At 43.1% G+C, this 12,838-nt stretch overlaps 1 protein-coding gene across 4 annotated transcripts in view; it reads left to right on the top strand.

The window, feature by feature from the left end:
- The first annotated feature begins 715 nt into the window (after positions 1-715).
- Positions 716-12,838, top strand: part of LOC112215286 (solute carrier family 12 member 7-like) — a 126,995-nt gene continuing 114,872 nt past the window's right edge. For 2 of the 4 annotated variants that reach the window (XM_042298737.1, XM_042298736.1), the window contains exon 1: positions 716-1,016. In XM_042298737.1, the coding sequence (XP_042154671.1) occupies positions 863-1,016 (154 nt within the window). In that variant the 5' untranslated portion in view covers positions 716-862. The remainder of the gene's footprint in view (positions 1,017-12,838) is intronic. The other 2 variants (XM_042298739.1, XM_042298741.1) reach the window with 2 other exon arrangements.

Below are 12,838 nucleotides of genomic sequence, written 5' to 3'. Positions count from 1 at the left end.
GATTTGAACTTGCAACCTTCCACTTACTAGTCCAACACTCTAACCACTAGGCTATCCAGCCGCCCGAAATTGCTGGGTCGCTCCTCTTTTCATTTCGCTGCAGCTAGCGACTGGAACTATCTGCAAAAAACACTCAAACTGGACTGTTTTATCTCCAACTCTCCATCATGGACAGTCTTACTGACAGTTGTGGCTGCTTCGTGTGATGTATTGTTGTCTCTACCTTCTTGCCCTTTGTGCTGTTGTCTGTGCCCAATCATGTTTGTACCATATCTTGTGCTGCTGCCATGTTGTGTTGCTGCCATGTTGTGTTGCCACCATGTTGTGTTTTCATGTGTTCCTGCCATGCTATGTTGTTGTCTAGGTCTCTCTTTATCTAGTGTTGTGGTGTCTCTCTTGTTGTGATGTGTGTTTTGTCCTATATTTTTATTTTATTTTACATTTTTAATCCCATTTTGCTCATACGCTATTTTTCTCATTGGTCCTGCATTCATTTATATCAAGTTATTTACGTTTCAATAAAAGTAGGGTGGGTACAGCTGTTCTAGTTGCCCCAAACATGACAAACAATACTTTGTGTTATATCAACTCATCAACATAGACGATAACAGGTCTTTCAAAACCAATTACCCAATTCTGAATTATATTTCGCACCGGTTTGCGAGCCCCCCCAGCCAATGAGAGAACACGAAGGGATGGACACGCCTCGAGTGTAATCAATCGAAAGGATTAGCGCGTGTCCTGTACATTGTCATCCCGCTAGTCGACCGGACTGGGAGTTTCAATCACAACGCAAAGCCGGTTTCAGCCTGAAGTTTTTCTCCACGGTGAGAAGTGTCATAAGGGCAGACGCAGGAGGGACATGAGCGAGAGGTTTGTGGTCGTCCGTGTCGGTCAGGATGACGACGGGGTCAAAAATGATCCTGTACCTGACAGCGGAGGGGCTGAAGGCGACTCCATAGACCCACAAGATTCTGTTCCTATCCTCGAGTACAGTAGAGAGCCCAACAGATACGGTAAGATTTTACCTGTCCCCGACTCAGCCCGTTATTATCTAGTGGGGATTAGCTGTGTATTTCACTTTGGGTTGTTTATGGTTACGTAACCCCGGGTGTCCTTACAGAACTTTATGTACGGCACTTTCCAGATACATTAGGCACGAGCTGAAATGACGTCTGTTTATCGTCCAGGGTACAGCACGCGCAGAATTTACCTATTCGATTTTCAGAGTGATCATAGCTAATTGAAGATATCACTAATTAACCTACTTCTCCATGACATCAATGCTCTTTTTGCTACATACGTGTTTCTGTTCTCCTTTTAATGCACAACTGTAGTTGATGATAGTCATAATTAATAATTTTGTCACATTTAATATTATCATAGCAATTATGTATAACATTAGCTTTGCCTGTTTGCGTCTCACCTACCACACGGCAGGTGTTGCATGGCAACAGGTTGTAATGAAATTGTCACTCCTCTAAAATTAGACTGAAATGTCAAAAAGCATCACCAGGGATAATCATGTTGAGGAATAGATCATTTACAACCCTTACCCTATTTCAGCCAGTAGTTGGTCTCCTGAATATAGAAAACTGTGCTATAAGTGACTATATTCTCACAAATAAACTGCATCACTAGTCTAATTTTGGGAACTTATGCAGTCTGGACACCTACAACCTCTTGCCTGTTCATGAGGAGACTATCCACTGTTTCTGAATATAGAATCAAAAGTAGTGAGTTCAGTATTTTAATTGGCTTTCCTGAGTGTATTTGGGGAGTGCCCAAGACTATCCAGAGTTATTGTGGCATGGGAAGCATGCTCATAGAGCTGTTATTAAAAGGGCAAGTTGGAACCTGGTTGCTGAACATGTTTTTAATTTGAAGATATTGACAGCCATGCAAATGAATTCAAACTGTCAAATGAAATGTCATGAAATGTCAAGAGAGAAAGAGAACGTGTGTTTGTGTTTGTGTTTCAGTGTGTGAAGCACATATTGAATAGTTTATGTTATCTCGGCTCGTATTTTCCAGTTCCCTTCTATTCGGGAATCTGTTTCCTCTATCTCCTTTCATCAATAAACTTGATATTTTAATCAATGCTTTAATAATAACTCCATTCCAACATTTAATCTATTCTAATGCATTTAGTGATAAGGGGTAAGTCTGTAAATCAAATCACCCTCCAAAGAAGATATGACTGGTGGATTGGGGACAAGATGATCCCTTGGCATTGAAATCATTTATCTTTGATAGATCAGTGTTTTCCCACATTACACTGATAGGAAATGGTCTTCAGAGTTTCAGCACACAAACCGTAAGCCTATTTGGTAAAAAACAAAAACAATATGACAACAAAACAGAACCATAACTTTTTTTTATCCTCAAAACATTTCAAGGAGTGTTGCTTACTCCGTTGACATTGGAATTTGGAAATTTAGAAAAAAATTGCTCTATAAAATATACCACGTCAAAGACAATTTACCACGTCAAAGACAATTTACCACGTCAAAGACAATTTACCACGTCAAAGACAATTTACCACGTCAAAGACAATTTACCACGTCAAAGACAATTTACCACGTCAAAGACAATTTACCACGTCAAAGACATTCTAACCCACGAAAAACAATCTACTCTGTCAAAGACAATTGCTTAAAACAACTGAACTCTCTTGAACCCAATCTACTGTGGTAGAAAAAGGGTTTTGACCTGCAGTTGCAGATTATACAGCAGTTATCCATGTACTTATTGATTTTAAATGGAATTGGTCCTAAGTGTCTTCTGTCCTCTGTAGCTCAGTTAGCGGAGCGGGGGAGCTCTGTAGCTCAGTTAGCGGAGCGGGGGAGCTCTGTAGCTCAGTTAGCGGAGCGGGGGAGCTCTGTAGCTCAGTTAGCGGAGCGGGGGAGCTCTGTAGCTCAGTTAGCGGAGCGGGGGAGCTCTGTAGCTCAGTTAGCGGAGCGGGGGAGCTCTGTAGCTCAGTTAGCGGAGCGGGGGAGCTCTGTAGCTCAGTTAGCGGAGCGGGGGAGCTCTGTAGCTCAGTTAGCGGAGCGGGGGAGCTCTGTAGCTCAGTTAGCGGAGCGGGGGAGCTCAGTTAGCGGAGCGGGGGAGCTCTGTAGCTCAGTTAGCGGAGCGGGGGAGCTCTGTAGCTCAGTTAGCGGAGCGGGGGAGCTCTGTAGCTCAGTTAGCGGAGCGGGGAGCTCTGTAGCTCAGTTAGCGGAGCGGGAGCTCTGTAGCTCAGTTAGCGGAGCGGGGAGCTCTGTAGCTCAGTTAGCGGAGCGGGGAGCTCTGTAGCTCAGTTAGCGGAGCGGGGGAGCTCTGTAGCGGAGCGGGGGAGCTCTGTAGCTCAGTGGGGGAGCTCTGTAGCTCAGTTAGCGGAGCGGGGGAGCTCTGTAGCTCAGTTAGCGGAGCGGGGGAGCTCTGTAGCTCAGTTAGCGGAGCGGGGGAGCTCTGTAGCTCAGTTAGCGGAGCGGGGGAGCTCTGTAGCTCAGTTAGCGGAGCGGGGGAGCTCTGTAGCTCAGTTAGCGGAGCGGGGGAGCTCTGTAGCTCAGTTAGCGGAGCGGGGGAGCTCTGTAGCTCAGTTAGCGGAGCGGGGGGCTTGCAACGCCAGGATAGTAGGTTTGATTCCCAGGACCATCTGTACATAATGTTTTGTAAGTCAACTTACCTGGTAAAATTAGGGAACAATAAACACATACATGACTGTATAAGTCGCTTTTGGCTAAAAAGCATCTGCTAATTGGCATGATTATTATTTATTATTATTGTACATTAGGGACACATGCTACAGATGTCTGGGACGCCAGGCATTACAAAGGTTTTGATGAGGGCTCGCTGGTCTGGATAGACTACTTCTGACTCAAGGCTCAACACAGTCACTGTCATTAGACACATGTGTAGAGTCACTTGTTTCACAGAGCTTCCTGTAATTTATACACACGGTTGTCCCTGACCATGGAGAGAGGGAGAGAGAGAGAGAGAGAGCAACAAGTCTTGAGTGTTTTGAAATTAACTTATTTTCCACAACCTGTGACTGCCTTCTCACAGTAGCTGTGTCTCTCCTTCAGTTTTGTCTTTTTTTTTCCTTGACAGGGTTGGCATTACAATCAAATAAAAAAATATATTTATTTGATTTATTGTAAATTGTACCTTTTTTATTTAACTAGGCAAGTCAGTTATAAACAAATGGTTATTTACAATGACGGCCTACACCGGCAAACACAAACGACGCTGGGCCAATTGCGCGCTGCCCGATGGGACTCACCCAATCACGGCCCGTTAACTTTGAGGAACATGACATCTCTAAGGTGATATGCTGTGAAGGTCACTAGGAAGTAACTGCCCCCCCCAGCCTTGTAGTTTTTAAAGCATTTGTAAGCTTTTTGAATGGTCTTCAATGGGCATAAACGTAGTGCAATGGTCTTTTTAAGCTAAAAAATTAAAAGGCAATTGGCAGGAGTAAATTCATCCACAAACACAAATATAATTATATATAGTACCAGTCAAAAGTTTGAAGACCACCTGCTCTTTCCATGAAAGCTATGATCCCTTATTGATGTCACCTGTTAAATCCACTTCAATCAGTGTAGATGAAGGGGAGGAGACAGGTTAAAGAAGGATTTTTAATTCTTGAGACAATTGAGACATAGATTGTGCATGTGTGCCATTCAGAGGGTGAATGGGCAAGACAAAATATTTAAGTGCCTTTGATCTTCTGGTATGGTAGAAGGTGACAGGAGCATTGGTTTGAGGGTGTCAAGAAGGTGATAACAGATTGAAGTGCCTTTAAACGGGTTATGGTAGTAGGTACTAGGCACACCGGTTTGTGTCAAGAACTGCAACGCTGCTGGGTTTTTCACGCTCAACAGTTTCCCATGTGTATCAGTAATGGTTCACCACCCAAAGGACAACTGTGGGAAGCATTGGAGCCAACATCCCTGTGGAACGCTTTCGATACCTTGTAGAGTCCATGCCCCGATGAACTGAAGCTGTTCTGAAGATCAAAAGGGGGTTCAACTCAACATTTGGAAGGTGTTCCTAATGTTTGGTCTACTCAGTGTATGTCTTCAATTACTGTGTTTTCACAAGTGTTTTGACGTCATTGTGAAGCCCATTCAAAAGACTAGGGGATGTGATCCGGAAGAAAGGTGGAAGGGATGGTTGCGTTCACAGGGTATTGCCCGTCCCGCTCGCCTAATTCAAAATGGATACCAAAATGAAACCACCATTTTTGTTTTTATGAATTTGTACAAATTTGGGAATTCTATTGAACCAGGGCCTACCTGTGTTAAAAAAATACAACTTTCCTATAATTGGTTGATGATCAGATACTTCCGTTGTAACTGTGGCTCTGTTGCGCTCACATTTTACAGTTGATAGAAAACTTCTGTTAAAAATGTACTTTTTTATTTATTTATTATTATATTTTTTATGTGGTCAAATGTCTCTGATGCTGTCGTGTGTCCTGCCGAGTTGTCTGGCCATCGATGACACAGGCTGTGACCTATTTCATGGTCCACTCATATCAACATCTCTGCTCATTTAATGCTGAGGTAGGCTAAAATAAATAAACAGAAAAGGCCTAATTTTAAAAGAACAGTGATGTAGGAAATTAAATATGCTGGGCAGAGCATGCCCAGAGCTCATGGCTGAGTGCCACTGGAATAAAGTTGGCGCAAAATGTAATCGAAAGAGAAGACCGACGCTCCCAAATTTTTTTTTGATCTGCTCCAGCCAAATTATGCAAGCTCCGTTCCTCACTCCACTCTGTTCTTATTCTCTAACAAGTGACAAGTGGTCTGTGAGAACTGCAGTTGATTAACCAGATCCTTTCTCATGTCACCACACACATGGTAGTGACTCAGCTGTCCACTTGACACGGAAGAAATTAAACTTCTATTTTGTAACAGTAGAGTCACATACGTGGAGAATTTAGTGTTCTCTGAATGGAACATTGGCATGTGTTCTATCCTGAGCTAGAGAGGGAGAGAACAGAGATGTGAAACCCATTTAAAGCCCAGAGCCACTTCCTTTGCTTAGTGATTCCCAAACTGTGAGGGGCGCGAGTGGTCGGCGGGTGGGGGGGACTGACTGAGTAGTGAATCATCAGTTCCTCTTGTCATGTTAGTCATTGAACACCTTAGAGAGCTATTTATAACTTGTCAGAAATGTCCAGATCACCGAGCCCGTGTCCAGATCACAGAGCCCAGATCACAGAGCCCGTGTCCAGATCACCGAGCCCGTGTCCAGATCACCGAGCCCGTGTCCAGATGTATTTCCTGTCATGGCCAGAGGGTGCCAGCAGTGTGACACCATTCATCTCAAACCCTGCTCTGATTCTATTTACTCTTGAGGAAAGGGGGAGGCTAAAACCAGCAGTGTAACGTTTCATGGGAGATTTGTTGTGAAACTGAGAGCCACCCATGTCTGAACAGTTTGAGTCTGCTGTGCTGGTTATTTTATGTGCTAACTGACACGCTGCTGTCACAGCATGTATTGTCTGTGTTGTCAGGGCAAGGATCCTGTTCCCCAATATCAACAGGGTGATTGACTTGGCCTGTAATCTTCTCAGTGGGGCAGGAAGGAAAGGTAAATAAACATTGAGAAAGCTGAACCTATAGCCATGTCTCACTGTCCCTGGGCTGTACGTTGTGACGTGGATCCATTAGAAACCATATAGCCTTGTCTCACTGTCCCTGGGCTGTACGTTGTGACGTGGATCCATTAGAAACCATATAGCCTTGTCTCACTGTCCCTGGGCTGTACGTTGTGACGTGGATCCATTAGAAACCATAGCCTTGTCTCACTGTCCCTGGGCTGTACGTTGTGACGTGGATCCATTAGAAACCATATAGCCTTGTCTCACTGTCCCTGGGCTGTACGTTGTGACGTGGATCCATTAGAAACCATATAGCCTTGTCTCACTGTCCCTGGGCTGTACGTTGTGACGTGGATCCATTAGAAACCATATAGCCTTGTCTCACTGTCCCTGGGCTGTACGTTGTGACGTAGATCCATTAGAAACCATATAGCCTTGTCTCACTGTCCCTGGCTGTACGTTGTGACGTGGATCCATTAGAAACCCTATCTGTCCGTGTTTCTGATGTTTCCCCATGGCTCGATATTTTCTATTCCGGCCTGGGCAAGCAATGTGATACAATCTGCTCTTCCAGGAATTGGCAGTAGATAGAACTAAGAATCCTTACTCTAAAGGTAGTAACTTTATCTTGAAGCCCCAACCCCTACATTTTTCCCCTCCATCCCATGCATATCCATGCTGCATCAATAATATCTGGTATGCTGTTTACATAGCCTAGAAAACCACCTACTGTACCTAATTAGCACTTTTACCATATTGACCAGGGCTCACTTGGAAAATACATGTCAATCTCATTGACTTTTCCTGGTTAAATAAAGGACACAAAAAAAGACATGAATTCAAATCTCTAGAATTGTTACCAGAGAGCAGGAGCAATTCATAGTTTATTTCAAACACATATCAACGTGTTGCAAAACAAGTCATTGATAGCTTGCGTGATAGCATGCGCTGCCTTTTTTTAAAGGAGACACTGTCATGCAGGTGCCACATAATGTTGTTAATACACAAGTAATAAAATACCTGAGGAAACACGCCTTACAGAGTTACTTGTTGACCTTCATGGGAAAGATGGCATGATGTGACCTCACTGTTTAACCTTTTGGTGACCTTTGGCCCTGGTTAATTGTTTCTCAAAGCATTGTAGAATGTTTCTTTCCCAGGTGTTATCGAATATCCACCTTGATTGCTTTTCCTTACCCGATCAAACCCCGCTGGAATGACTTCAGAAGAGGGATTCTTTGCGTAACCAAATCCTTCATGATTAGACATTCCTGTTGTCTCTCCAAGATTACTCGGATATGATCTCCTCACTACCCCTCAGGCTGTGGCAGAGTGTGGGAACTCTGGATGTCTGGAGCTCTAGCACTCAACACAACCTTGGGTAGTCTGCATTAGAGGTCGACCGATTTATGATTTTTCAACAATTATTCAGATTATTGGAGGACCAAAAAAGCCAATACCGATTAATCGGACGATTTAAAAAAATAAAAAAATAAAAAATAACAATAATAATAAAATAAATAATAATAATAAAAATAAATAAATAAATAACTATATAAATATAAATCATATATAAACATAAAAAAAATTAAAAAAATAAGTAAAAGGAGTAAAATTCATATATATATATATATATATATATATATATATATATACACACATATATATATACAGAGTGCCTGCCTTGCGAAAGTATTCGCCCCCTTGAACTTTGCGACCTTTTGCCACATTTCAGGCTTCAAACATAATGATATAAAACTGTATTTTTTTGTGAAGAATCAACAACAAGTGGGACACAATCATGAAGTGGAACGACATTTATTGGATATTTCAAACTTTTTAACAAATCAAAAACTGAAAAATTGGGCGTGCAAAATTATTCAGCCCCCTTAAGTTAATACTTTGTAGCGCCACCTTTTGCTGCGATTACAGCTGTAAGTCGCTTGGGGTATGTCTCTATCAGTTTTGCACATCGAGAGACTGAAATTTTTCCCATTCCTCCTTGCAAAACAGCTCGAGCTCAGTGAGGTTGGATGGAGAGCATTTGTGAACAGCAGTTTTCAGTTCTTTCCACAGATTCTCGATTGGATTCAGGTCTGGACTTTGACTTGGCCATTCTAACACCTGGATATGTTTATTTTTGAACCATTCCATTGTAGATTTTGCTTTATGTTTTGGATCATTGTCTTGTTGGAAGACAAATCTCTGTCCCAGTCTCATGTCTTTTGCAGACTCAGGTTTTCTTCCAGAATGGTCCTGTATTTGGCTCCATCCATCTTCCCATCAATTGTAACCATCTTCCCTGTCCCTGCTGAAGAAAAGCAGGCCCAAACCATGATGCTGCCACCACCATGTTTGACAGTGGGGATGGTGTGTTCAGGGTGATGAGCTGTGTTGCTTTTACGCCAAACATAACATTTTGCATTGTTGCCAAAAAGTTCAATTTTGGTTTCATCTGACCAGAGCACCTTCTTCCACATGTTTGGTGTGTCTCCCAGGTGGCTTGTGGCAAACTTTAAACGACACTTTTTATGGATATCTTTAAGAAATGGCTTTCTTCTTGCCACTCTTCCATAAAGGCCAGATTTGTGCAATATACGACTGATTGTTGTCCTATGGACAGAGTCTCCCACCTCAGCTGTAGATCTCTGCAGTTAATCCAGAGTGCTCATGGGCCTCTTGGCTGCATCTCTGATCAGTCTTCTCCTTGTATGAGCTGAAAGTTTAGAGGGACGGCCAGGTCTTGGTAGATTTGCAGTGGTCTGATACTCCTTCCATTTCAATATTATCGCTTGCACAGTGCTCCTTGGGATGTTTAAAGCTTGGGAAATCTTTTTGTATCCAAATCCGGCTTTAAACTTCTTCACAACAGTATCTCGGATCTGCCTGGTGTGTTCCTTGTTCTTCATGATGCTCTCTGCGCTTTTAACGGACCTCTGAGACTATCACAGTGCAGGTGCATTTATACGGAGACTTGATTACACACAGGTGGATTGTATTTATCATCATTAGTCATTTAGGTCAACATTGGATCATTCAGAGATCCTCACTGAACTTCTGGAGAGAGTTTGCTGCACTGAAAGTAAAGGGGCTGAATAATTTTGCACGCCCAATTTTTCAGTTTTTGATTTGTTAAAAAAGTTTGAAATATCCAATAAATGTCGTTCCACTTCATGATTGTGTCCCACTTGTTGTTGATTCTTCACAAAAAAATACAGTTTTATATCTTTGTTTGAAGCCTGAAATGTGGCAAAAGGTCGCAAAGTTCAAGGGGGCCGAATACTTTCGCTATATATATACCACGAAATTGGGGAGAAAAAGGAGTAAAATTCATATGTATGTGAATTTTACTCCTTTTTCTCCCCAATTTCGTGGTATCCAATTGTTTTAGTAGCTACTATCTTGTCTCATCGCTACAACTCCCGTACGGGCTCGGGAGAGACGAAGGTTGAAAGTCATGCGTCCTCCGATACACAACCCAACCAGCCGTACTGCTTCTTAACACAGCCCGGCCCGCCACAGGAGTCGCTGGTGCGCGATGAGACAAGGATTTCCCTACCGGCCAAACCCTCCCTAACCCGGACGACGCTAGGCCAATTGTGCATCGCCCCACGGACCTCCCGGTCGCGGCCAGTTACGACAGAGCCTGGGCGCGAACCCAGAGTCTCTGGTGGCACAGCTGGCGCTGCAGTACAGCGCCCTTAAACCACTGCGCCACCCAGGAGCCTCAAATAAATAATGAAACATGTTCAATTTGGTTTAAATAATGCAAAAACAAAGTGTTGGAGAAGAAAGTAAAAGTGCAATATGTGCCATGTAAGCTAACGTTTAAGTTCCTTGCTCAGAACATGAGAACATATGAAAGCTGGTGGTTCCTTTTAACATGAGTCTTCAATATTCCCAGGTAAGAAGTTTTAGGTTGTAGTTATTATAGGAATTATAGGACTATTTCCCTCTATACCATTTGTGTTTCATTAACCTTTGACTATTGGATGTTCTTATTAGGTACTTTAGTATTGCCGGTGTAACAGTATAGCTTCCGTCCCTCTCCTCGCTCCTCCCTGGGCTCGAACCAGCAACACAACGACAATAGCCACCCTCGAAGCAGCGTTACCCATGCAGAGCAAGGGGAACAACCACTCCAAGTCTCAGAGCAAGTGACGTTTGAAACGCTATTAGCGCGCAACCCGCTAACTAGCTAGCCATTTCACTTTGGTTACACCAGCCTCATCTCAGGAGTTGATAGGTTTGAAGTCATAAACAGCGCAATGCTTGATGCACAATGAAGAGCTGCTGGCAAAACGCACGAAAGTGCTGTTTGAATGAATGCTTACGAGCCTGCTGCTGCCTACCACCGCTCAGTCAGATATTTGTATGCTTGTATGCTCAGTCAGATTATATGCAACGCTGGACACTAGATAAACTAGTCATATAATCAACCATGTGTAGTTAACTAGTGACTTACCTTGTCTTACTGCATTCGCGTAACAGGCAGTCTCCTCGTGGAGTGCAACGAGAGGCAGGTGGTTATAGCGTTGGACTAGTTAACTGTAAGGTTGCAAGATTGGATCCCCCTGAGCTGACAAGGTGAAAATCTGTCGTTCTGCCCCTGAACGAGGCAGTTAACCCACTGTTCCTAGGCCATTATTGAAAATAAGAATGTGTTCTTAACTTGTCTAGTTAAATAAAGATGTTAATTTTTTTTTTTTAAATCAGCCAAATCGGTGTGTCAAAATACAGATTTCCGATTGTTATGAAAAATAGAAATCGGCCCTAATTAATCGGCCATTCTGATTTAATCGGTCCACCTCTAGTCTGCATGCTATGATAGTCAATTCCCACAGTGGTCAATAACACGGGATTCCTTGAAAAGAGGATCTGTTCAGGTTTTCTCAGCATTTTCAGACACGGATGTGGATGCATATGCATGTGACCTTGTACTGGTGGAAAACACTTGAGATGAAACACAGCAAAGCCATTGGTTATCTTCTGCCCACTTCCATGGCCTAGGCTAACTCCCAGATGCTTTATTTACCTGGGTAGCTACCGAACTGCTGAGTGACTGAGGAATCTTAATAGAAGAGATATTATCAATTTATGAACACACTTGACAGAGCCTGTCTGCTTAATGCAATTTGCAATCACTGATTCCCAGAACCTGTATCAGACCTGTCGGACAAGAGTCCTTGTGCAGGTCAACTCACAATTGTGAAGCAGACGAGCTGAACAGCTCAATGTTCAGTCGATATTCTACATGCTAAGACGGGGAAAACTTTGTATTACCTGCATACACAGTAGCTGCAGCACTTTACAATGGACAAGTAGTTTGAGGTAACACCAAGCGCATGGGACAGATTCTCATTCATCGTGTTGTGGCTAGCTGAATACAACGGCACAGCTTGACCTGAAGAAACACAATAACAGGACCCTGAGTGGCCAATGTGTACAGTACCATTTTGTGTGATTACTTTTTATATCCTGGAAACGGACATGGGCTGCTGCTTGATATACAAGCGAAAGTGCATCTCTTGAAGGAAACCCTTTCCCTAACATTTACTGTTGTCGTCCGGAGGCCGCATGTTTTTGAGCCAGATTGATCCTGCTAAACATCGGTGAAGTCATCCTGAGGAGGGGGTAGGGATTGTATTCGACTCAGCTGTGAGAGAACAGGGCAGCTGTGTCCTTGTAGCCAGAACACTCTCCATCGGCCCGCTTTGGGGATTATACTGGTCCAGGGTTGTTATTCTGCCTGTGGAGGAAAGGGCTGTCAAAATACTAATATGATTTAACGGTAAACACTTTGCTGTGGTCATTGATGTTCTCTGTGAAGTGAAAATCAGGTGAAGAAAAATACTAAAATGATTTAACAGTAACACAGTACTTGGTGCTGTGGTCATTGATGTTCTCTGAAGTGACAGTTCCCATGGCTTCACACACAGAAACCTAGGTCGAACAAAAATACAGGTTAAGACAACAATAATTCCATGCGGCAACGTTGGGGAATGAACGCATTCATTGGACCAGTGCGGTTGGTGATTCTACAGGATTAGCCTTGAGAACGCGACCAGATGTCGGGACATCAAGTCATACAGTGGCTGTTGATAATTTGAAAACTTTTTCATGGATTTGAATGACCGTAAAACAGTTATGCTATGTGTTTGTTGAGATGATAACTGAAATTCATTCACGATTTTGTGTTTTGATGTCAAATTTTATGTCCTGCTAACATTCACTTCCAGT

Source organism: Oncorhynchus tshawytscha, linkage group LG16, assembly GCF_018296145.1.
Source record: "Oncorhynchus tshawytscha isolate Ot180627B linkage group LG16, Otsh_v2.0, whole genome shotgun sequence".
Classification (NCBI taxonomy): domain Eukaryota; kingdom Metazoa; phylum Chordata; class Actinopteri; order Salmoniformes; family Salmonidae; genus Oncorhynchus; species Oncorhynchus tshawytscha.
This window is presented reverse-complemented; position numbering and strand designations above follow the sequence as displayed.